The sequence below is a fragment of the Acipenser ruthenus genome, chromosome 6 (assembly GCF_902713425.1).
Source record: "Acipenser ruthenus chromosome 6, fAciRut3.2 maternal haplotype, whole genome shotgun sequence".
NCBI lineage: Eukaryota > Metazoa > Chordata > Actinopteri > Acipenseriformes > Acipenseridae > Acipenser > Acipenser ruthenus.
The window spans coordinates 13,573,170-13,596,296 of record NC_081194.1 but is presented as its reverse complement, the minus strand read 5'-3'; the positions used below and the strand labels follow the sequence as shown (position 1 = coordinate 13,596,296).

The 23,127-nt window shown below is 36.5% G+C and overlaps 1 protein-coding gene across 1 annotated transcript in view; it reads right to left on the bottom strand.

The window, feature by feature from the left end:
- Positions 1-20,733, bottom strand: part of LOC117411047 (CUB and sushi domain-containing protein 1-like) — a 615,018-nt gene extending 594,285 nt beyond the window's left edge. Inside the window, exon 1 of the mRNA XM_034921683.2 lies at positions 20,455-20,733. Within this exon, the coding sequence (XP_034777574.2) occupies positions 20,455-20,521 (67 nt within the window). The 5' untranslated portion in view covers positions 20,522-20,733. The remainder of the gene's footprint in view (positions 1-20,454) is intronic.
- Positions 20,734-23,127: the final 2,394 nt, after the last annotated feature.

Genomic DNA, 23,127 nt, shown 5'->3' with positions numbered 1-23,127 from the left:
AACGTCTGAATTTGCTTTATGCTAGTTTCCTGTGCATAAATAACACACACTGTACAGTATATATTCTTGTCAGTTGTCATGGGTGAAACTTAGATGTCACTTATTTGATTGCATTGCAAACATCACTGCACAGCTTAATTCAACAGTGAACACTATTATATTGAAATGGAAGCACAAGGGCACCAGAGACAATAAACGATCACAAGTTTGAAATAAACAATGAAGTCTTAAAATTATCAGATGCAATGATACATATTTGATACATATTCAAAATAGCATAAATACGTTTATCGTACACCTACAGTATACTGTATACTACATTTTCATAAGCCATTTTTCTCAATTGCCAACAGGGTCATAGAGAGGTTGAAATATTGGCAAAGTGGTCTGAAGTAAGCAACTGTAGTGGAATGTTATCCAGAGTGACACGACTGAACTTGTTTAAAAACTATAGTATGTATGGAGTTTTCCATGTCAAACATTCAGTGGTAACTGCCAAATGCCTACTGTGATGCTTCTTCCATCTATACCCAGACTTTTACCTGAGGGTAATGCACTCTTCCAAGATGAAAATGCCCCCAGCCATAGATCATGCACAGTTGCCAACTAGAAAAAAGAAAATGGAGTGTTCACACTTCAGTGAGTTGGAAAAATCCCAGCTATCTGTGTTTGTGATTTTCAATCCAACTACAAGGCAGAACCATTTGTAATTCGTTTGGGAATTTCATGTGTTACAAATACTAGTGTGTGCTAGAGTCTTGCAGCGGGACTGGGAACCCGTGGGTCCTGCTGCCATAATAGCGGGAAATTGCCATTTTGTTTGAGCTTCTTTTTCCTATACGTGTTTGTTTCCCTCGCTCCAAATCCGGTGTAGTACACCCCCCGGCTCAAGTCAGGTTAGAGAATCACACTCACAGGTTTTGTTGTTATGTGATGTCACATTCGCTGCTGTTTCCTGTAAGAACTACACATACAGGTATCCCTTACACCAATGGAAAGTGCAAAGCATGTGCTTTTAAATTACATTATAAGCGGAATGCCGTCTTTTGAATCGACCGAGTAATAGGCAAGAAACGAAACCTAGGGATCTTACTCATGTCACATGACTCAAGCACAGACCTGTCAACTCTCCCATATTCACCGGGAGTCTCCCGTATTTTGGACCCTTCTCCTGGACATCTCCCGGGACAGATAAACCCCCTTATGTCAGCAAACCTTTAATGTCTACAAAATTCATGGCCAGTGTGTGATTACTGAAATCCCTGTGTGTACATAGCAGGGTTTAGGACCCAGGGGAGTCCAGTGGCAGGCATGCATTCAGTGCACGAGACCTGCACCCCCAGGTGCGACGCACCTGCACCCCCGTCCCCCGCTCTACTGAAAAAACAGTAAAAAAAGGTATCACGGAATTGTACCATGGATTGTTTTATTCTTTGTGTTCTGAATGTCTGAATTCCGTTTTTATATATACTGTATTAACCAACTGTTTTTTTTTTGGTTTTTTTTAGTAGCATGGGGGAATCTGACTCTCTTGTGACATTTGCGGGATCTAAGGGTTTTGCGGGTGGGAGCAGGATAAAAATGCAAGAAACAATGCGGGAGCAGGTGGGAGTGGGAGTGGGTATTGCAGGGTGGGACTGGAGCGGGATTTTAAAAAATAGTTCCGCGCAGGGCTCTAGTGTGCGCTAGTTCCATTAATTAGCATAGCTGTACAGATATTCAAATGTGATGTGCCTGCAAGTTGTTCTCAAACTACGAGGCACACCTCCCTGGGGGGCCGTGCAAGTGTTCCAGGGGAGGCGGATTGCCTGTCCCTGCCACCTCGTTTGTTTTGTTAAAGATACAGCTCTCTGTTGCTGACTGAGCAATTCAGATAATAAGCAGGCACCAGAGGCTAATGCGTCACCAGCTGGGCTGAATCTCTGTTTTAATGCTGAGTGGCACAGAAACATAAGCACCCTAACCTTCTAAAAGCTCACCACACAGACAACTAGAACAAACACCATCTTCAGAAACAGTCACATGTATTCATGCCAGAGTGTAAGATCATATTCCCTTGTCATAAAAATGATTTAGTAATGCATGAATATAACAGTAAAAAAAACATATGAGCATCCTGGGAACCAGAACAGTAATACATAAGTCTTCTTTGGTTTTGTCTAAACTTATTTAGTTTCTTCAGTATTACTGAAGATTTTAATATGTGTGTTTGAAGTTAATAATATAATGCAACGTACATGATGGGCATGTAGTTTCAGAAAACAATAAAACATACAATTGAAAATGGTGAGATACATTTAAAAAATAGTATTTTCTATGCTTACACTTTCTTAAGTACCTGCTTCATTTTGTGTACAGTACGTTTATCTCCGCCCTACCAGAAAACAATCCAGAACATAATTATTAAATCACTAAGCATTTATATAGGTGGTCTGTCATGACTATTTGCTTATATTAAGTCTTGTAAGATGTCTACAGAGTTTATGTAACATTTTTGTATACTTATGATCTATTTCCCATATTTCTGATTTTCACAAACAGTGGGATTGTCATATCAGTTGGTAGTGTACTGTGCAGAGAAATATCTAACATAAGGAATTTATGTTCAAGGTAATTTTCTGTGAGGGGAGAAAAATGCTACAGCCCATACAGCAGCGGAGGTTGTAACCATGAAGTGGGTACTTCAATAAAACGCAAGCACATGTAAATGTAATGAAAAGTATTTTTAAATCTGGTTTACTTAGCTTGGAAACCACAAAGATCCCCGGCCTCCCTTATAAAGGTTTACCACAGTATTTTACCAGTTTTACCCCATGCCTTTCCCATATTTATTATTATTATTATTATTATTATTATTATTATTATTATTATTAATTAGCATATCTAAAGCGACTTACAGAGACTAGGGGGTGAACTATGCTTCATCAACAACTGCAGAGTCACTTACAATAGGACCTAGGTTTTCACGTCTCACCCGAAGGACAGCACAAGGAGGTTAAGTGACTTGCTCAGGGTCACACAGTGAGTCAGTGGCTGAGCTGGGTTTTGAACTGGGAACCTCCTGGTATCAAGCCCTTTTCTTTAACCACTGGACCACCAAGAATCCTATACTAAACATTTATTACAGTTTACAATGGTTTGCCATATTTCTTAATAGTATGCTTTACCATAACTTGTATTCTTTACAGTGCCTTATTACATTTCCCTATGCTTTTACTATGGGGAACTTTTATAATGGTCAGTGTGTGCAAAAGTGCAGCATCTTTTACACATTATGTTTTTCTTACCCATGGAAGACCCACTATCACAAAGTTTGAGAACCCCTTTTCTAAAGGGATACATGACCATTCTTCAAAGATTACTGCCAGTAATTCACTGAAGTTGGAAGTGAAAAGCTGCAATAACAGCCAGGATACTGCTAAAGACCATTAGCTAAGTCTGTTCTTCAGAATATTTCACAACATCAACACATTTCAGGCTCTTCCTCAGGAATAGCTCTGAAGTTTTGGATACAGAAACACCTACTAGTAACTCTTACTACCAACCATTTATCAAAGTGTTTCAGCTCTCTTATCTTACCCACCATGACTTTATATTACAGAATACATGTCAAAAAAGGCATGGGATTCATATTACCAGAATCACAGTAGCCATTATAGTCTTAGCAGTGGAGTCACTGACTTCACTCAAGAGTTGAAGGGATCTGAAGAATTGAAGACTTGATTTAAGTTTTTTAAATCATAAAAGGAGTTCACCACAGTCAATATTTTAACCGCAGCACAAAGACCAGTTTGAAATTGAGTGGACAGAGGGTGGAGATGTCTTTTAACATAGATATAATTTTGTCCCTTTGAGAACCAACTAACCAAGTTATGAGATCAATCACCTACGATGCATTGATGGACCGAATGGCCGCCTCTCTTTCTTATGAAATCAGTCACATAGTTTCCATCAGCACAAATCGGTCTGAAATGGGAGTCTGTTGACACCTTGCTTTGATTGAGGACGTTATCTAACAAACTGCCAATGTAAAAGATGCTAGAGGCATATATAATGCTATAGTGGGGAGCCATAGTTACAAGATGGTGCTATTTGTGTTCCATTATGAAGCAGCATATGTGTGGAGTAGTGGTTAGGGCTCTGGACTCTTGACCGGAGGGTCGTGGGTTCAATCCCCAGTGGGGACACTGCTGCTGTACCCTTGAGCAAGGTACTTTACCTAGATTGCTCCAGTAAAAACCCAACTGTATAATGGGTAATTATATATAAATAATGTGATATCTTGTAATAATTGTAAGTTGCCCTGGATAAGGGCGTCAGCTAAGAAATAAATAATAATAATGAAGCAAATGGGAGCCACGACCCTACCGTGTTATAACCGATTCCACACTATAACGAGGCACCACCCAGCCTTCATCTCAACAGTTTTGCTGGTGGTTCTCAGCAGTGTACACATTAAGGCAGAATGTCTTTTCATATAGAAAATGAAGAGTTTTCTTTATCTTGAAGTGATGAAATTAGTATATATCTCTTGTTGCTTTGTTCCTCTCTCCTCCTCTGCTACAGAAGCTTTTACTCCCACACACTGAGTCAAAATGATGTCTGCAATCTGCTCAAGCTACAAACCAGTTAGCGCTAGCAGTTCCTAATAATAACACTTTCACAGCCCTAAAGCCATTATCATTTTGACTTAATGTAATTTGGTGAATGTGCAGTATGTGCCCATTAATTGCAGATCAAAAATCACAATGAACATTTTTCAAGAAAGATGCATATATTAGAACACATCCAAGTAAAAACAAATTTGAAAGCAAAAACAATAAAAAAAAAATAAACTTTTGGCACACACAGGAATACTGGGAATTGTACAACGAAACTCTGGCCCCAATTGCATTTATTAGATGGTAATGTCAGAAACCTCAAATGGTTTTGAGGTACAGTATGAGGCTTTGACACTGTAAGCAGAAGCTTTATAAAATAAATGGTACAAAAGGACAGACCTAATCATAGAATAAAGTTGCATAATGAGAATGTCAACTCAAATCTTTAATATGAACATTACATCTTAAAAATGTTTTCCTTACTTGTATAATAAAAACATTAACCCCCTCCCTGCTGTGTTACTATATATATATATATATATATATATATATATATATATATATATATATACAGTGCCTTGAAAAAGTCTTCACACCCTTGAACATTTTTCACATTCTACTGCCTAAAAAATACAATTCAAAATGCATTAAAGTAGGAGTTTGTTTCACTACACAACATCATCTACACTTTCAACGTGAAATAACAATTATAGAAATATTCAAAAAGTAATTAAAAAAAAAAAAAAAAAAGTCTTGATTGCATAAGTCTTCACACCCCTTAAGTCAATACTTGGTGCAAGCCACTTTTGCAGCAATGCCATGTGTTGTTTTGGATAAGTGTCTACCAACTTAGCACAGCGGGATGGTGCAGTTTTTGCCCATTCTTCTTGGCAGAATAGCTCAAGCTCTTTCAAGTTGGCTGGGGATCGTCTGTGGACTGCAGTCTTCAAGTCTTGCCACAGATTTTCTATAGGATTCAGGTCTGGACTTTGACTAGGCCACTCGAGGACATTCACTTTCTTCTTGCTGAGCCACTCCATTGTTGCTTTTGCTTTGTGCTTAGGATCATTGTCCTGCTGAAAGGTGAATCTTCTCCCCAGTCCCAGGTCTCTGGCAGACTGGAACAGGTTTTCCTCCAGAATCTGCCTGTACTTTGCACCATCCATCTTTCCCTCGATCTTCACAAGCCTCCCTGTCCCCGCTGCTGCAAAGCATCCCCAAAACATAATGCTGCCAACACCATGCTTTACTGTAGGGATGGTGTTAGCAGGGTGATGTGCCGTGTTTGGTTTATGCCCCACATATCGCTTAGCATTGAGACCAAAAAGTTCCACTTTGGTCTCATCAGACCAGAAAACCTTCTCCCACATGCGTGCAATGTCCCCTAAGTGTTTCTTTGCAAAAGCTATGCGGCACATCATATGGCTTTTTTTCAGCAGTGGCACACCGGTGCTTTACAATGATAGACCAGACAGTGCTCCAAGGGATATTAAAAGACATTTAAAGTTTCTTATTGCCTTCCCCCAATCTGTACCTTTCAATAACTTTATCCCGGAGTTCTTTTGGCAGCTCCGTGTTCGGCATGTTTTGCCATGTGCTTCAAATTCACTTCATACAACAGAAACAGCTTGATTCTTCATCCAGGAGTATGAGGAGGGTGTGAAGACTTTTTCAAGACTTTTTGTTTTTAATTAATTTTTGAATATTTCTATAATTGTTATTTCACGTTGAAAGTGTAGATGATGTTGTGTAGTGAAACAAACCCCTACATTAATGCATTTTGAATTGTATTTTTTAGGCAGCAGAATGTGAAAAACGTTCAAGGTTGTGAAGACTTTTTCAAGGCACTGTATATATACAGTATATAGTATTATACGCTTGCAGAGACATCATTTGTATTGCTAATACTGCTAAAAATACAAATGCAGTATAATCAAGTTTGTGTTATATTAAAATATAGCATTATACATCCCCACTGTTTTCTTGGTTAACATACTGACAGCTTTAAAGTCTGTTTCAAAGCTCTTTTCAAAATGTCCGCTCTAGTGCACTGGGGTTTGAGACCTGTCCTCTAAATCATGCAGGAAAAAACAACAAGTGCTCTGGCTTTTCTGTTCCGTACCACATCATGGATCATTATTGCTGTGTTACCTGTTTGACAATGTGAGGAATAATCCTTACACTAGCAGTGCACTAGAACTATACATACCAATCATTGTTAGTCTCACACGCAAACACCACACACTAGTATTATTTAACCATATTATTCCATTGATTGGCGTTTAGGTACCAAACGCTATCTGCATGCTGCATTAAGTTTGGCACTATTGGCCATCTGTTTTGCATTATTTTAAGATATGCGCCTGTGTCAGCGCTTCACTGCATTTTGGCCGTGTTATTTACGCTACTATTAATTTATTCATTGCTGTGGTTAAAATGTGAACTTATTATAAATGATATGTATTTTTTTGACATCAAAACAGTATAAAAACATCAAAATACATCTCAGAATAATTTGGCATGACACCGTATTTAATACTTTTAGAGGTGTCGTGAGTCAGCAGCTTAAGAGTCAATTACTATCTGAATGGCTAGAAAATTAACAATCCCGAAGTTTTTTAAGGTGGATAATGATGGAATAGTAAAACAATATGACAAGACTTTGTTTTTTCTCCATGGATATTATGAAGTAAAGCACCACTAAGTTAAAGTAAGTTAAAAGCATTTTTATTAATATTTTTTATTTTAGTAAATGTAACACATTTTCACAGAACAACCATTCTTTTGGGAAGCTGTCAGTCACTTTCCTGAAAACACAAGACAGCTGAGCTGTGTTTCCAACATTGGTTGTTTAATCTACCATTACAGCTTCACACTTGGCTTCCTTCCTGTACTTCTGAATCTAGCAGAACCTGAGGCACGAAGAGATTAAGCAGTTTGGAATCTTGTTACAGGTACCCAAGAATACTAACTAACTATATGGTATGAACTTCAAAAACATGTTCTGTTATTTATTTGTTATTTATTTATTTACTTACTCATGCTGTATCAGCTATATTTAAATAAAATATATAAGTCAATATGTATTTATGTATGCTGTATCATCTATATTTATACAAAATATATAGTCTTATTTACTCTCCAACCTTGCCTCACTTATTTTCTTGACTGATTCATATATTAAATATGTACTGCAGTCAGCCATATTGGAAAACGCTTGCCTAGGGCCCAGTGATGGGTTAATCCGGCCCTGTGTATACCACATCCTCAGATACTCAAGACAGATACTGAAGCATTGGATGAACCACTAACAATGCAATTATACAGCATTGACATTGCAACAGTTACACTTTGTAAAAGTTGTGATTAACTGCTTAAATTCATTTAAACATATTAATTTCTGCAGCCTTGTGATATTAGAATTTCTCTGCAGCTCTTTTGAATTGCGAATATACGATAGTAACACGATGTTGTATCAAAAATGTGTGTAGGCTTACAAAGTAGTATTGGCATTCCTGGAAATAATGCACTCCACAACTGACTTACTGTATGAGGTGTCTGGCTCACCTATTTAATAATATAACGTGAGCACTGCACCTGTTCCAACATCTTTACATTTTCCCTCTCACTTGATTAATTAATAAAACGTGCACACTTCTGTTCATTTTATTTGACAATTACTAAAATGAGAAACTCGAGTGACAAGCAGTGCATGCATGTCTGCTTCCTGAAAATACCAACTCATCGAGGAGACTGGTCTATGCAGTATGTCCTGCTGCATGCATTGCTGTCTGGTATGTTGCATTTGTTAGTATTTCACTGTAAAATTAGTTTTGCTTAAATTTGAAACAAAAGCCACTAAATATCCACATTGGACAGCAAACTGCATTTTATAAAAACACCCTTAAAAGGTGTCAAAAATAAATGTTATTATCTTCATTATAGGAGAAACCTGGGGTGGAATGTCTCCAATGACTGGCTGAAGCAATTCTGTCTAAGAAGTACCGTGGTCCATTTGCCAGTGTCGTTTCATAATAATCAATGCAGAAAGACAGGTGAAACTTCTCATTTTGATGCTGAAACATGAATCAATGGTAGAGAAATCATGGACGATTTATTTTTCAATTTAGGACAGCCAAGTAATTATACTATTGCAATAACCTGAGTAGGCACGTGGTAACTCAAACAGATTACTGGTAATTGAAGATCTTTAAAACCCAAAGGCATAAAAACCTCTTCAACTTTAGGGAGGTCAGTCAGGCTGCACTGGCATTCCGAAATAACTAGGATCTTAAGCTGTCACCATTGGTTAGGTTTACAGTACGGGATAGTAAAAATCAATGTCCTGTCAGAGTGCAAAAGCTATGTACTGTATAACACTGCCAAACTACCATATGGCTCAACTGACGATGTACAATTAGCAAATCTTCAGTACAATCTGTGTAAATCATTACTACTGTAATTACTGAAAATAAAAAGCAGAATCGAATCAAATATTGTATTTTTAATATTCATATAATATATCCCAGCAACATCACCATGTTTATAGCATGAGAGATATGCAATAATCAAGTAGCAGCGCTTGGTTACCGAGGGAATTTTTTCATTAGTATAAACATGCCGAGGGCGAGTGTTTGTGCTGGCCAGACGTAACCCTTCCAGATGTTACAGGTGGTGCTGCTTGGTTATTGTATTTATGCAATGCTTTGGATTTTAAAGTTTATGGTTTATCCTATCTGTGTGGTTATGCAGTAGAAAGGACAGATGCTGTCAGCTCAGCAGTGGCCTTTAACTCTGGTTCACATTGGTTATGGAACTTTAGTAACAAAACTAATTTAGTTGTGATGTAGGTTTCATCTGGGGCTATAATTACACAGCATTATAACTGCATGGTTTAGGGAATATTTACATGGTTTGGGTTGGGTTTGTGCTATTGCTGCATAATAAACAAATGGCTATATCTGTACTCTGATTGGCTGAAATATACATTTATGTGTAACACACTACAGATTTTTTTGCTAAGCAAGTATATGTTTTCACTATGCCCAGCCAAAAAGTGCTTACAAAGTCATCAATCTATTTAAACAGGGCTGTAGTTAATTTAGCAGAGGGGCCTTGAAAGTTTATTTGTGTAATTTTTCAACAATGTCTCAGATAAAAGGTTCACCTCGTCAGCTTTTTTATGTTGTTTGCTGAAAATATGTTTTTGCTGGTGAGTTTACTTTTGTGGAGGGTAGATTCTGTGAGCTTGGTTCACAAAGAATTTCAGATTTATGTTTTTATTAAAATATGTAGCTGCTTTTGATTGCTGGATGAGGTAAAAAAAAAAAAAAAAAAAAGAGCACTGTTGCAGTAGACAGAAATACAAATGACAAAACATTTGTTCACCATTGTATCAATATAACAGGCAGTGTTACGGATAATGTTAAACCCTGCATGTGAAAGCTAAAAAAGAAAACAAAAGGGGCAGGTCCTTTTGTACAGTAGTTAAGATGCTCGCTTGGTAATACAAGGTCACTAGGTCATGCCTTACGCCTTCTATATACTGTTACATTCAATGCTGTTCAAGGAACAGGGCTTAACTTGTATACTTTCAGCCTGGATGAAGTCTCTTGGAGCACAGTAAGCAGGATATCATGGTTTCCAGACATCCTTGTAATAGTTAGTACTTCATAGCTCAGGATATTAGATTTCCAGTGTTAATGCATTTTGCTTTTATCAGCATTCAAAGCCAACACAAGTACCCAGGTGCTCAATAGCACTATACAAAAGTGCATTTTATCTAGAATTACTGTATAAATTCAAAGCAGTGACTGCAAGTGTTTAGTAATCAAAAATAACCATATGTAGTTTTGTTTTTCTGGTGGTTGGATAATTTGCATGCAGTTGGCAAGGCTTGCTTAGTCTATCAAGAATTCCATATCATGTCTCATTATGGAAAGACTCCTGCCATTCATAAGACTTTACAATCACTTGAATCTCTTGAGTTTTTTTTTTAATAAAGGTGCAAACAAAGACAATGGGCCCTATTTTCGTACGTGATTAATGAGTTTAGTTGTGAATAAGCTTTGTTTTTAGTCATTTAGACGGATGACTTGTGTATGTGAGATTTTTTTCGAACATGTAAGTTTTGGTGCTTCCAGGCATTTACTCCGTTAAAGTCGTCCGTCTAGTTTAAGTTATTCACAACCACTTAAATTAGCTGACATACCCCTACAGAGAGGAGAATAAGGAGGAGGGGAGGTATCATTTTGCTAGATTATACAGACTCCATACTCGTTTTTTGGACCTAACAGATGATCAGATTATTAGTCGTTTTTGATTAAATACACAAGCAATTTGGGATTTATGTGAGGAGTTATCAGAGAGTTTGCTGAACTCCACAATGCACAGCTTTGCCATTCCTGTGGCAGTGAAGATAACTACTGCCCTAAGATTCTATGCTACATGGGGCTTCCAAAGATCCATCGGAGACAACTCTGGTATAAGTCTACCATGATAGTGACTGAAGTGACTGCTGCTTTGGTTAAGAGAGTGAATAAATATATATGCTTTCCGAAAAGAAGAATTGTATACAATTGCAGGGATGTTATCCCATCCTCTCTTTTGTATGGTCACGGGATCTGTTTATCCTTTGCCTTTCCAGAATGTTTTATATAAATGAAGAACTGCATCAACAAGTATTTCTGCTTCCTCCTTTTTTATTTTCTGCAAAACCGAAGAGACAGACACTCCAGTTGTATTAGGGTTTGCAGCCATTTATTGTAAAGCACACTGCAAATTACCATTACAAAGGCCTAAACAACGAAACATAGTCGATTCTGAGCCCCAGCGAATTTCGTCATCTAGAGTAGCATAATTGATTTAGATGCTTAAACATTGTTGAGTCATGTACTGACAATTTATTTAAAGTATGGTCTCAGATTTTATGCTGTGCCTATTTTACATGCAGCTGTGTGTTTAATTTAGAAATTGCCAGCATTAAACCATCAATTCTATTCTGACACCTCATTAGATTGTGGTGAACACATAGTGGGTTATTTTCAAAGGAGATCCGCTGGAGATGATGCTATATGCTATTACTTCGACCGTTTTTTCTGCACCTCTGTTTTTCCCACTGATTGAGTATTTTATAATGCTGCAGAAAAAATGCCGGTAATCTATCTGCTACTTTGGTTCATTATTGTTATTCTGACACTTTCTTTTTGGCGGCATATATAATGATCTAAGAATCTGTGTCTATTTTCCAAAGACCAAAGTGGTGGTTATTTTAAAGTTCCACCAGTATAAAAAGAGTGACAGCACTTCAAATCATAACCGCAACTACCGTGTCCCCCTCAAAATTCAGGATGTCCCATTTTGAACAAACAATGCACCAAGGAGTAGTTAACCTGTCAGTTTTCACCTTCTTATTTACAATGTAGCCTATCACTGCTTGCAATGCCACTATTCAGTATGTACTGACTTTCACAAACACGGGTGTGCACAAAGCACTTTAATATATATATTGGGAAAGAAAACGCTGTATTTTCTGGTTGCGCTACACTGAGGGCATTTGTATTGTAGCGTTGCGTGGAAATGAATGAGGCTCACACAGGATCTGCAGGTTCTTGAATTCAAGGTTTATTAAGCCGGGACCCTACACTGAACAGGTAAACGTGCTGCTTTACCAGCCAGTGGTACAATTACAGTTGAGCTGTGCTACTCAGACTGTGACAAAATAATTAAAATAAAATAAAAGCAAGTCCCAAAACACACTGTCGTGGCTGTGTCTTACAGCCACTAAGTGTCGCTTCTCTTTTGCTCTTTCCCGTGGTTTCTTCTGCTGTCTTTCTCTCACTCTCCAGCTTCTCTCTCTCTCTCTCTCTCTCTCTCTCTCTCTCTCTCTCTCGCTCCAGGTGCACCAGCCACCAATCCCAAGCAGACATGGCTTCCTGGTCTCGATCCCTTGAAGTTGCAACATCTCGTCCCTTGATTTTGCCAACACTGTTGCAACTGGGGACACTCGTTCTTAGAAAGCTCCTAAGAACCTATGCATGAAATGTGATCCGCCGGCGGTTAGAACGGAGAATTGCTTTAGGAAATAGGAGGATATTTTTTGTGGATTAACAGGTGTAAGAAATCAGATGAGTTTGCTGTTTCCACTGGAAATGAGACTCCTTTCCAAAATCAGGCCAATAGTGTTTTCATTTTAGCTTGTGCACAGGAATTTATAACTAAGGGTGGGACTAATAGCATTTTCTTTTTATTAGTAGAAGAAAAAAGATACTTACAAAAAAAAGAACACGCTATTAAATACAGTTTTGTTAAGTGCGATTAATGGGTTGTCAAAGTTTTGATTTGGTCCAGGCCTAAGCCTTTAAACCGTATTAGCTGCCTTTAAATCTTAAAAGTGCTAAATACTGTTAGCGTCCACACAACGCAGCGTTTAATACCGTACTCAAGAATCGGACACGAGACCACCTCAGGGGGTAGTCTTGAGTCCGGTTCTAAATTAGATCGCACCAGGTAGAGCGGTTTGTCACAAGTGTGGACGTTGTAATACTGAACTACATTTTTTGTGTTTCCTCCAATATCCCAAAATGCTTTCTGATATGTTTGGCGAAATACTCAGAACAGGTGTCTGAAGGACTTGCTATAATTAATTTGTATGCTTAAAAAAATCTGTCAGGACATCTCTGTTAAACTAGTGGGGAAAATAACAAAATAACATTGTTAACTTAGGTGACCGCAAAAATGAAATGTAAGTTAAAAGTAGGATCGGGGGTTAAACAATTCATGTCATTTGTTAGCTCTGTTTGAAATAAAATTAAGGGGACCAGAAGTAGGTTCAAGTAAGATATTAAGGTAAAAACAAAGGCTGTTTTGTAATTAACAGTTTTTTTCTGAGTTTAAATACGAAAACAGACACAGCTCAATTTGTTTAAAGGGACGTCACCTGATTAAAAATAAAACCCGAAAACTTCAAGCCCTACTTGTGTGTGTGTTCGCATTTACTTTTTCCAAAATACTTGTTTTATTTAATTTTAGTAATATGGATCTCTATTAATATGAAGCATAACACATTATTTTAAAATAAAATACAGTGCATGGTGGGATACTATTGTATTCATTTCCACTGTACACTGCGCTGCTAGAACTATAACCAAACTATTTTTATAGTGTGTGTACACATTAAGCCTGACTAAACATGAAATGGTACTTCAGTGTGGACGCTTTGAGCTGGATTAATTAAAACGTTTTTGAGTACAGTTCTCGAGATCGGTTATGTAGTGTGGACAGGGTCTTAGATAGTATGAGAGTATGTTTTAAGTGGTGCAACCCTACGTTCACAGTTCACTGACAACTGAGTGTTACATCACAGATTGCCACCTACTCTCATTGGCATTGCACAGATCTTCTGAACGTTTGTAGGAGGTGGTTGTGGCCTCCCCTGTGCTTTTATGACACACAAGTGAAGGTTAAGAAGTGGAAAACTACACTTGTATAGCATCTTAAGTACAGTGTAAACATAAATCTTTATATATGCCTAGTTTTAAGCTCCACAATTAAAAAAAAGCCCAATAACTGGTCAGCTACAGCATGTTTATAATCACCTTCAGAAGTGATTGGTTAATTCTAACCTACCATGAAAGTCTGATGCAAAATGTGTGTTTTGGTGCTAGTACTGTATGAGGCTCTAAGACCTAGGCATCAATGACGAGTGCTGATTACCTCCAGTTTGTTTTTTTTTGTTTGTTTTTTTTATCTTGGAGACTCATGGCTGTTAGTTTACACTGGGAGCAGATAACTTGTAGAAGCATTTCAGGAAAATATAAATACATACAATTAAATAGATGAAATGTGTAACAAATTATGATTCCACTAACACAGCATCAATGAGGAATAAGAATGACAATGCATCCACATAATCTCTGCTTATTACATGAATTTGTATTTTCATAAAATAATGAAATTTGTAACTGGACACATAGCTGTATTGTTTTCACATTTCTTCTAAGACTGGCAGTCAAGCAAGCAAATTAGTCAATTTATTTTTCTAAATGAAGTAAGGTCTTTACATCTACTTGTTTCACATTAGCAACATCTCCTCTAAAAGAAGGTATCTCCAAGTCCTTGCCTTTTCCTAGTATGATTTTACACTGTCTTCATTCTCAATCTAGTGGTATCCATTTTATTGAGATTTGAATTTCATTCCATTTACAGTATTTCTATGAATGTACCCCCCCCCCCCCCCCAACCTTCTATCATATGTCTTTTGAAAAAGGGACTGTTACAGGGACCTTCCCCATGAGATATCGCAGTAAACATCACTGAAGTAAACAGAATAAAATAAAATACCAAATTAAATTATAATGTCACATTCCTGGTTGCTTTTGTCCTTTGGAACATTTTAATAAGCTTCCTGGCATTTTATTTCAGCACCATGAGCGATTTCATTCTTATCATTCTTTTCTCTTTGGTTTGGCTTCTTTGTTTTATTAATTGTGAGATTCCAATTACTGTCAATATGTTTGCTAAATGTATAACGTGAAAAGATCCAGCTTTTATTTAAATATGGTTGATGTTAAAACTAGCAGTTGTTTTACACTTATTCAGTCAAAAAGATAAAGGCAGCACTTGTGCGGATTGATTTTAAATTTGATTTGCAGTTGGTGCCAAGACGTTCCAGCGGGCATCTACCATATATTAGAACCCACTAAAACTGGAAGCTGATTGGCTGATGGTACTGAATCGTTTTCTAATTGAATTTAATAAACTATTAATGACAGTGCTGTGTGTGTACTGGAGCAATAATTACACTATTGCAGTAATGTGTTAACAACAGCACCTCCGCATGCCCTTTTATTCTGCTGTATAGTATCAAATATATGTGTATTGAGCCTTATGGTAAATTAAACCAGACAACAGGATCTCAAGCTATTTTAGCTATGTCCTTTAAAACGTGCTGGCAATTAGTTGTCAATACAATGAAAAGTATGTCAAAGTGATCTACATTTACACAATGTGTATTGTGATAAAAGTCACAGTAAGCTATTCACTACAGTATATGTGGAAGAACATATTCTACCAGAAGTCCAGGACATTGTTACACATGTAAACGGCCAAAAAGTTCTGAAGATGTATCCTTTATTAGCTAATTGTAAGCAGAATTAATTAGGTGCTTAAATGTTACGGAATGCCTATAACAAGTTTCAGCATAATTGAGCGGCATAATTGGGCAGCAGTGTGGAGTAGTGGTTAGGGCTTTGGACTCTTGACTGGAGGGTTGTGGGTTCAATCCCAGGTGGAGGACACTGCTGCTGTACCCTTGAGCAAGGTACTTTACCAAGATTGTTCCATTAAAAACCCAACTATATGAATGGGTAATTGTATGTAAAAATAATGTGATATCTTGTAACAATTGTAAGTTTCCCTGGATAAGGGCATCTGCTTAGAAATTAATAATAAGAAAAATAATTGAATAGGTGAACACGTGTGCAGTCATACAGGCACCTCCACTGTAACCCAGTTGAAGTTTTTTATACATCCTCTGCAGCTGATAATAAAGTACAATGTAAGTATAAAACAATTAACTGTGTAGCCGATCACAAAACTCCATTGGGACATAATATTAGAGGATCAAACAAACATCTAATCTAAAGTTGTATTTTGCTCATCAGTCATTTTAAAAATGAATCACCTAAGGGAGGCAGCTGGGATTGAACCAGGGACCTTAATTGCTCACACAAAACAAACAATCTACTGCAAGCCTTATGAACTGTCCCACTAATTTAACTGATCAATGCCTATTTTAACTGTCACTTGGATCTTCAAAATCTCACATCATGTTTATGATAAATTGATTTTTATTTCAGTACATAAATTATTCACCAGGGGCTTTCCCAAAACGATAACACTTTAAAAGTCTGTAATTCCAATATAACTAACACATGATTTCCTGCTGATTTCAAATGAAATTTCTATTGAATTCAAAAGTCACAAGCATGAGTTCATGACATACTTTTCATGACTTCATAGCATTTCCCTTGATACATATGAAATAATCATGAACAGTGACTTATTTTAAAGTGTTACCCCCCAAAACAGTGTTTATTTAATTCCAAACAAGACTGCAAGACTGTAAGTGGGCTGTAGAAAGCCAAAAAGACATTTTATTGTAATAGATGTTGTATGGATATTCTGATACAATGACAAATTCACATGCAGATAAAAGCATTTACTTATATTTCTAAGAAACCAATGTTTTTGAAATATTAATCACGTTATTACCAGAAAAATTACCAAAAAAACCTGCAGGTGCCAAGATATAAAAAAAATAGAGGTAGAAACTGGGGTTCTTTCTTCAACGCATCAGTAAAATGTCTACAGCAAGATTATTATTATTATTTAGCAGACACCTTTATCCAAGGCGACTTACAGAGACTAGGGTGTGTGAACTATGCATAAGCTGCAGAGTCACTTACAATTACGTCTCACCCGAACGACAGAGCACAAGGAGGTTAAGTGACTTGCTCAGGGTCACACCATTAGTCAGTGGCTGAGGTGGGATTTGAACCGGGGACCTCCTGGTTACAAGCCCTTTTCTTTAACCACTGGACCACACAGCTTCCTACAAGACCCAACATGCTCCATTGGCAAAAGAAATAAAATAATTATACTCTACCCAATATTTGTAATTTCAAAACAAAGGAAGCTATCAGCAGAGGACTGTATATGTATGAACTAGGAAAGCAAAATCAAAACAAGAAAATTCCAATAATTTGAAAGAAAAATAGTTTATGGTTTAAATGTGGTTGAATTTACAAACGTTTAATAAATAAGAACATTATTGTTTTTGTATTGTTTGAAGTTGAAAGATATTTTAAAAAGATTTGTATGTGAGCCTAAAAAGTTAATTTAGTCTAAACTCAGTTTCACATTCAACCTTAAATATGTAACCGTGATATATTTTGAAAACTATTATTAGGTAAGGTATCATGGACATTAAAAAAAAAAAATTATATATATATATATATATATTTTAGCTCAAAGAGCCAGCTGCCCAACGTTTCGATATGTTGTACATATCTTTCTCAAGGGAGCCTGTGTTTGAATCCAAACATTGGAGGTATTTATAGGTTTTTGACGGCATGACAACTACTTGTTATATATATATATATTGAACAATATTGTGTGTCAGTGTGGTTCCAAACAGGTTCCATCAACAGATTTAAACCTGGAGATACTTAATTTGTCCCCAACCATGCAAATAAATCCTGAAACCCTTAAATGACAAATGCCTGAAAGATCTGCTCACCACAAATAATGAAATAGGTTAAAAAATATGTGTTTCCAACACTAATTTAAACCTCTACTGAATCTCATACTGATTTTCAAATTGTAAGTGACCTTTCCTTGAATAAATATGAACGAGTTGTAAAGTATAACAACATTTTTTTGCAAATGTGTTAACATGCAGCCTGATAAAACTAGATTAATTGGCGCTTGTCCTCCCAAACTCCCCACACGCCTTGGAACAAGGAATAGCAGCAGTCATTGTCATTAACTCTGATAGCACAGCTGTGACACAACTAATGATTCCTTCGCATGCTTTGAGAACCAGTGGAAATGCCCACAGCATCACTAATTCTAGCCACAACGATGTCATTCAAACATTGTAATCATAATGAAAATATTGAAATGAGCATCTATGAATAATAGGTTTCTGAGTGTTCTGTACAAATAATGAAACCCGTCTGCAGAACTGACTAGGAATAGGAACCGAATAAATAAAGTCATAAAGGTAATGAAGGTGAACAAAAGGATAATGCAAAACAGCCTTTGCAGTAAATGCCAAAATGCAATGACGTATACTTTATCTTAATAGCTACATGTCCATATTCATTAAAATAACGCACAGTCTGTTTTTTAGAAGCAGTGCTTTGCATGCCTGGTTGTCAAGGTTGGACTTCTATCCCCCCCCCCCCCCCCCCCCCCCCCCCCCCCCCCCCCCCCAAACATTCTGGTCAGCCCAAACATTCTGGTCAGATACAAAGAAATAATAACAACAACAACAACAACAACAACAACAATAATAATATACTACGTAAAAATACTGCAATGCAACATCCTTTTAATAGGAATGGCATGAAGAATGAATTGATTGAGATTTTGACCTGTATTGGAAATGTATGGGAATATTTATAAAATGTGGAAACTCATTACAATCGATAGAATAGACGTCCCAGTCACTTATTGGAGCCACGTAAAAACACAGCCTGCATCTTCAGCCTTTGAGCAGTTGTTGTAAATCGTATTACATCTCAGGCAAATCAATTCATACTGTAAAAATACGTCAGTAGGATACTAATATAGCTTTGCTTTATATTGAATGCCTGTACAGTCAGTAGGCAGTAAACATATAACGCACGTCAGCAAACTGCTTTAACTTTACTAAAAACTCGTGCCCAAGCCATCACATCCCTTATGATGGTATATGAATATGTAATAATGGTAAATTATTATAATATCATAAACATTTACCGTACAGAGAGCAAAAGTGTAACATGTCATATATAGATAGATATATAAGCAGATAGTATCTACAGTATGGAAACACAAACCTATCAGAGGCAATATGTGTTGTCCATTACCACTATTTTTTTTATATAAAAAATGATCTTCTGCAGGCTATATAAGATCAGTTCTACCACACGAGTCGACAAAATGAAATGCAAGGCTATTTAAAAAACGGAACATGAACTGCTGCCAGCAGGATTACAATGAAAAGGCTCTCTCTATGTGTTACACTGCCAAGCACTGGTAAGAAGAGAAGCATTCCTGCAATGAACAGCGCCTGTATAACTAACAGTGCTGGAATGGAATACATGAAACAGAAGCAAAATAAGGCTCCAGTCAGTGAATTAATGCTATAAACTGTGTGTGCGTGTGTACACACACGCACACACACACACACACACACACACACACACACACACACACACACACACATTAATGAAGCAATGCAACCCACCAATCAAGCCCAGACTATCTTATTACATGTATATTACAAATCACTATCACCGTTAGGTATATTTCAATATTTTGTTATGTTCAAATTGTAGGTTATGGGGTTATAACTAATGGAAGGAACTAAACAGTGCCATTCGAGTTGAAAAGTTTTCTTTTAGAAGTTTAACAATCGTGCGTATCCAAGTTAACTTCAGATAAAATTAACTACACATTGGTAATGCTCTTCACACTTATGAAATGTGTGGATTGTAAATATATGTAGGTAATATTGTAGCACATATAGCTTGATCCACCGAATTAAAAAAAATAAACTTTGCAAGAAAAGTATTATTATTATTATTATTATTATTATTATTATTATTATTATTATTATTGACATCGGGGATTTCTGAAGTACAGTGCAACCTTTAAGTGGCCCCATTATTATTGCAATAAGGGTTCCTCGCGATGCATATAATTATAAGCATGTGGGACATTTTGATGTGGTCTCTTCGAAAATGAGCAAACAATGTGACTTTCACATTGTCCTTTAAATACTATACATACTATACGTGCATCCAAACAGTAGTGTCAAATAAATCCCTGAGATTGATCGAAAAACACAAATGGAATTAACTTAGAATGGGACTTTCCATTCTTGTTTGCAAATGCCTATGGTCGTATATATAATAAGATGTAAGTTTTCAAAACAAGTATAACATGACTAAATAGATGACGTTACCCCATTCTAAAAGCACTGTGTGAATAAAACTGTACCACAGGCGAGTTTTACACCAAAAGCACCTCTTTGCAATCATTCAGACTTAGAACACAGTAATTAGGATTCCATGAAACTTACCGTTAGCTGCAGTGATCAGACCTGTGAAAAGAAGCAGGAGATATTTCAATTTCCTCAACGCAGTCATGTCTGTTGTTATTCCACGCAGCCAAGGGTTTCTTTCGTTTTATTTTCAAGGATCAGAAAAATGCATAGAGATCCGGTTTTGGCAAAAAGATCTGATGCCTATGGTGCGTGGGACCGCCTTGATCAGCTCTCATATCATCGAGAAGAGCCACTGCAGTTATAAGAGATTGTACAGCGCTGAGATCCTAGAGGCTGGCTTGATCCAAGCAGAGACAGAATGTGTTACAGAGAATAGGAGAGAAAATAAAATAGACAGCCTGTTACCAGTAGAAGGAGCTGGACTCAACCATCATAACACATAGGGGAAGGAAAACAGATGGAGAGTCAGCACTGTAACTTTGCAGCCAAGATCAGCTTTCTCAGTTCTCTTTCAAGTTCGAAAATAAATATAGATTAAATGCACGTGTTTGTCAACGCCAAGTTGCTTGAATGATTACCTGTTACTGTAAGTCAACTACATGGGTTTAAACGACGTTTTGCAGGGTACAGAGTTGAGGAAGTCGTAATTTATGAATCACAAGATAATTGATTCCATCTATTTGCTCAGCAGTTAAATGCTAATCGATACGCCCAAGTTAATACTGCTCTCGAACTAGATTTTTAAGACAAACTCCTGTCGCCCCTTCCATAACAAAAATAACAAAATTAATATTAAAAACTGTAAAAATAATTTTCACCCAGATTTGGTTTCTGTAGACTACTGTTTAGCAGCAGCCATTAGACTGGTGTTGGTACTGAAGATTATCCTTTCTATGCAGTGATTCATATGAATAAACAATTAGACATATCACAGCTACGATGACAGGTATTTTTAATATTACACTTGCTCTGTCCCTGCAGATATTTTACCCAGTAACTTTATGTGTGGCAGATTAAGTAAAAAAACAAACAAAAAAAAAAGTTACATATATGTATTGTAGATTTATCATCAGACCTGTTTCACGAAATGTTTAACAAGAAGGCCAATGAATTTGTAACTCAGTTTGCCTGTACATTTGTTGCCAACAGCCCCACTCCACCTCCTCAGCTCTTTCATAAGATTACTGAAGCTCGAAGTCAAAATGATAGATGGAAGAAAAACATGTACCGGTACATTTATTCTGTTTTTTTGGTGAACATGTGGCAAAGAAGCATAACAGACATCATGCTTCTTTAGGGTCTTAAAGACGATTTCGGGGCTTTATTAAATACTACTATTACTTCTTCCCTATGTAGGGGTGGCAGATGAAAAATGTATGTTTGCAGATTTTAAAACCATCATAAATATTGTATAAAAAATATTATTATGTAAAATAAAATGTAGATATAGGTATATAGTCTATACACTGCACCCTATATATATATATATATATATATATATATATATATATATATATATATATATATATATATATATATATATATAGGTTTGAAAGGAGGTATAACTGCAGTGTACAAGAATAATAGACTTTTTTGCATGTACACAAAAGGTGTAAATGATTAAAAAATAATTTACTTTAGAATAAACATAAGGCATGCTTTTTAAATCATTTAAACCTTTTGTATACATGCAAGTTATACTTTAACTTTCTGGCAGCAACATGTTAGAATTTTGTAGGCTTACCGTGTCTCTGAGAGTGAGAGCAGTACATTGGACAGCTCTCCACCACTGGAAAAATAACAACGTGACGCTGCTGCCATCTGGAGGAACCGATTCTATTTAAAAGTTATTTCAGGGGCTTGATATTAATCTGAATTATGATGTTTGATATGAAACAAGTCCTAATTGACAAAAATATATATTTTATTTAAATTAGACCTGCCTAATCAGAATATAGGTATGTTATACAAAACTAAAATTCCCTTTTCCAGTAATGTACAGGTCTGTAATGTATGTGATCCATAGTTTTATCTTGAATGTGTTTTTTGGGTTGATTTCATTGTTAAGTGGATCAGTAAAACATTGCGTACCCTATTGAAATTGAGAGTAATATAATAATGCTTGTATCAGTAGGGAACTGACTTTGCAAATAAATGAGCAGTAATGAAGTTAATGGACTGTTTTGTTAATCTATTGTAATAGTGAGCTTGACTGACTTATGTTAATGTGAACTGATTTACAATGTATTGTAAGTTCAAATACAGTTTATTGCACCATCATGTTTCTTAATTGCAAACATATACTGTATATGCTAAACATTAAAGTCAGCTTAATTTTTCAAATGCGGCATAACTGCACAGTAGCTACTTGGCACCAGTAATATTATCAATATCATCAACTTGAATTCTGTTGAAGATGTTTGTATTTTATGTTTCAATATAGAATATACTGCCAACAGTGAAAAAGGTGGGTCTTTGCATAAGAACTGAAGGCATTAATTAGAGAAGCATTTTTCACACCACCTGATCCTCAAAATGTTTTGTAGAGCAGGTAGTGTTCTACTGTATACTAGTTCTATACACCTTTCTGTCATATGGATTAGAATTGTGTTTGAGATGATAAACGTGTTCTAACCATCTGTAGTCCAGCTGGTGTTTTCTTTGGTCTGCTTTAAAGGAGGCTTTGGTATATAAGATAAGATTTCTTCTTGAAGCAAAGAGCAGATGTTCAGGTGAAATGAAACAGAT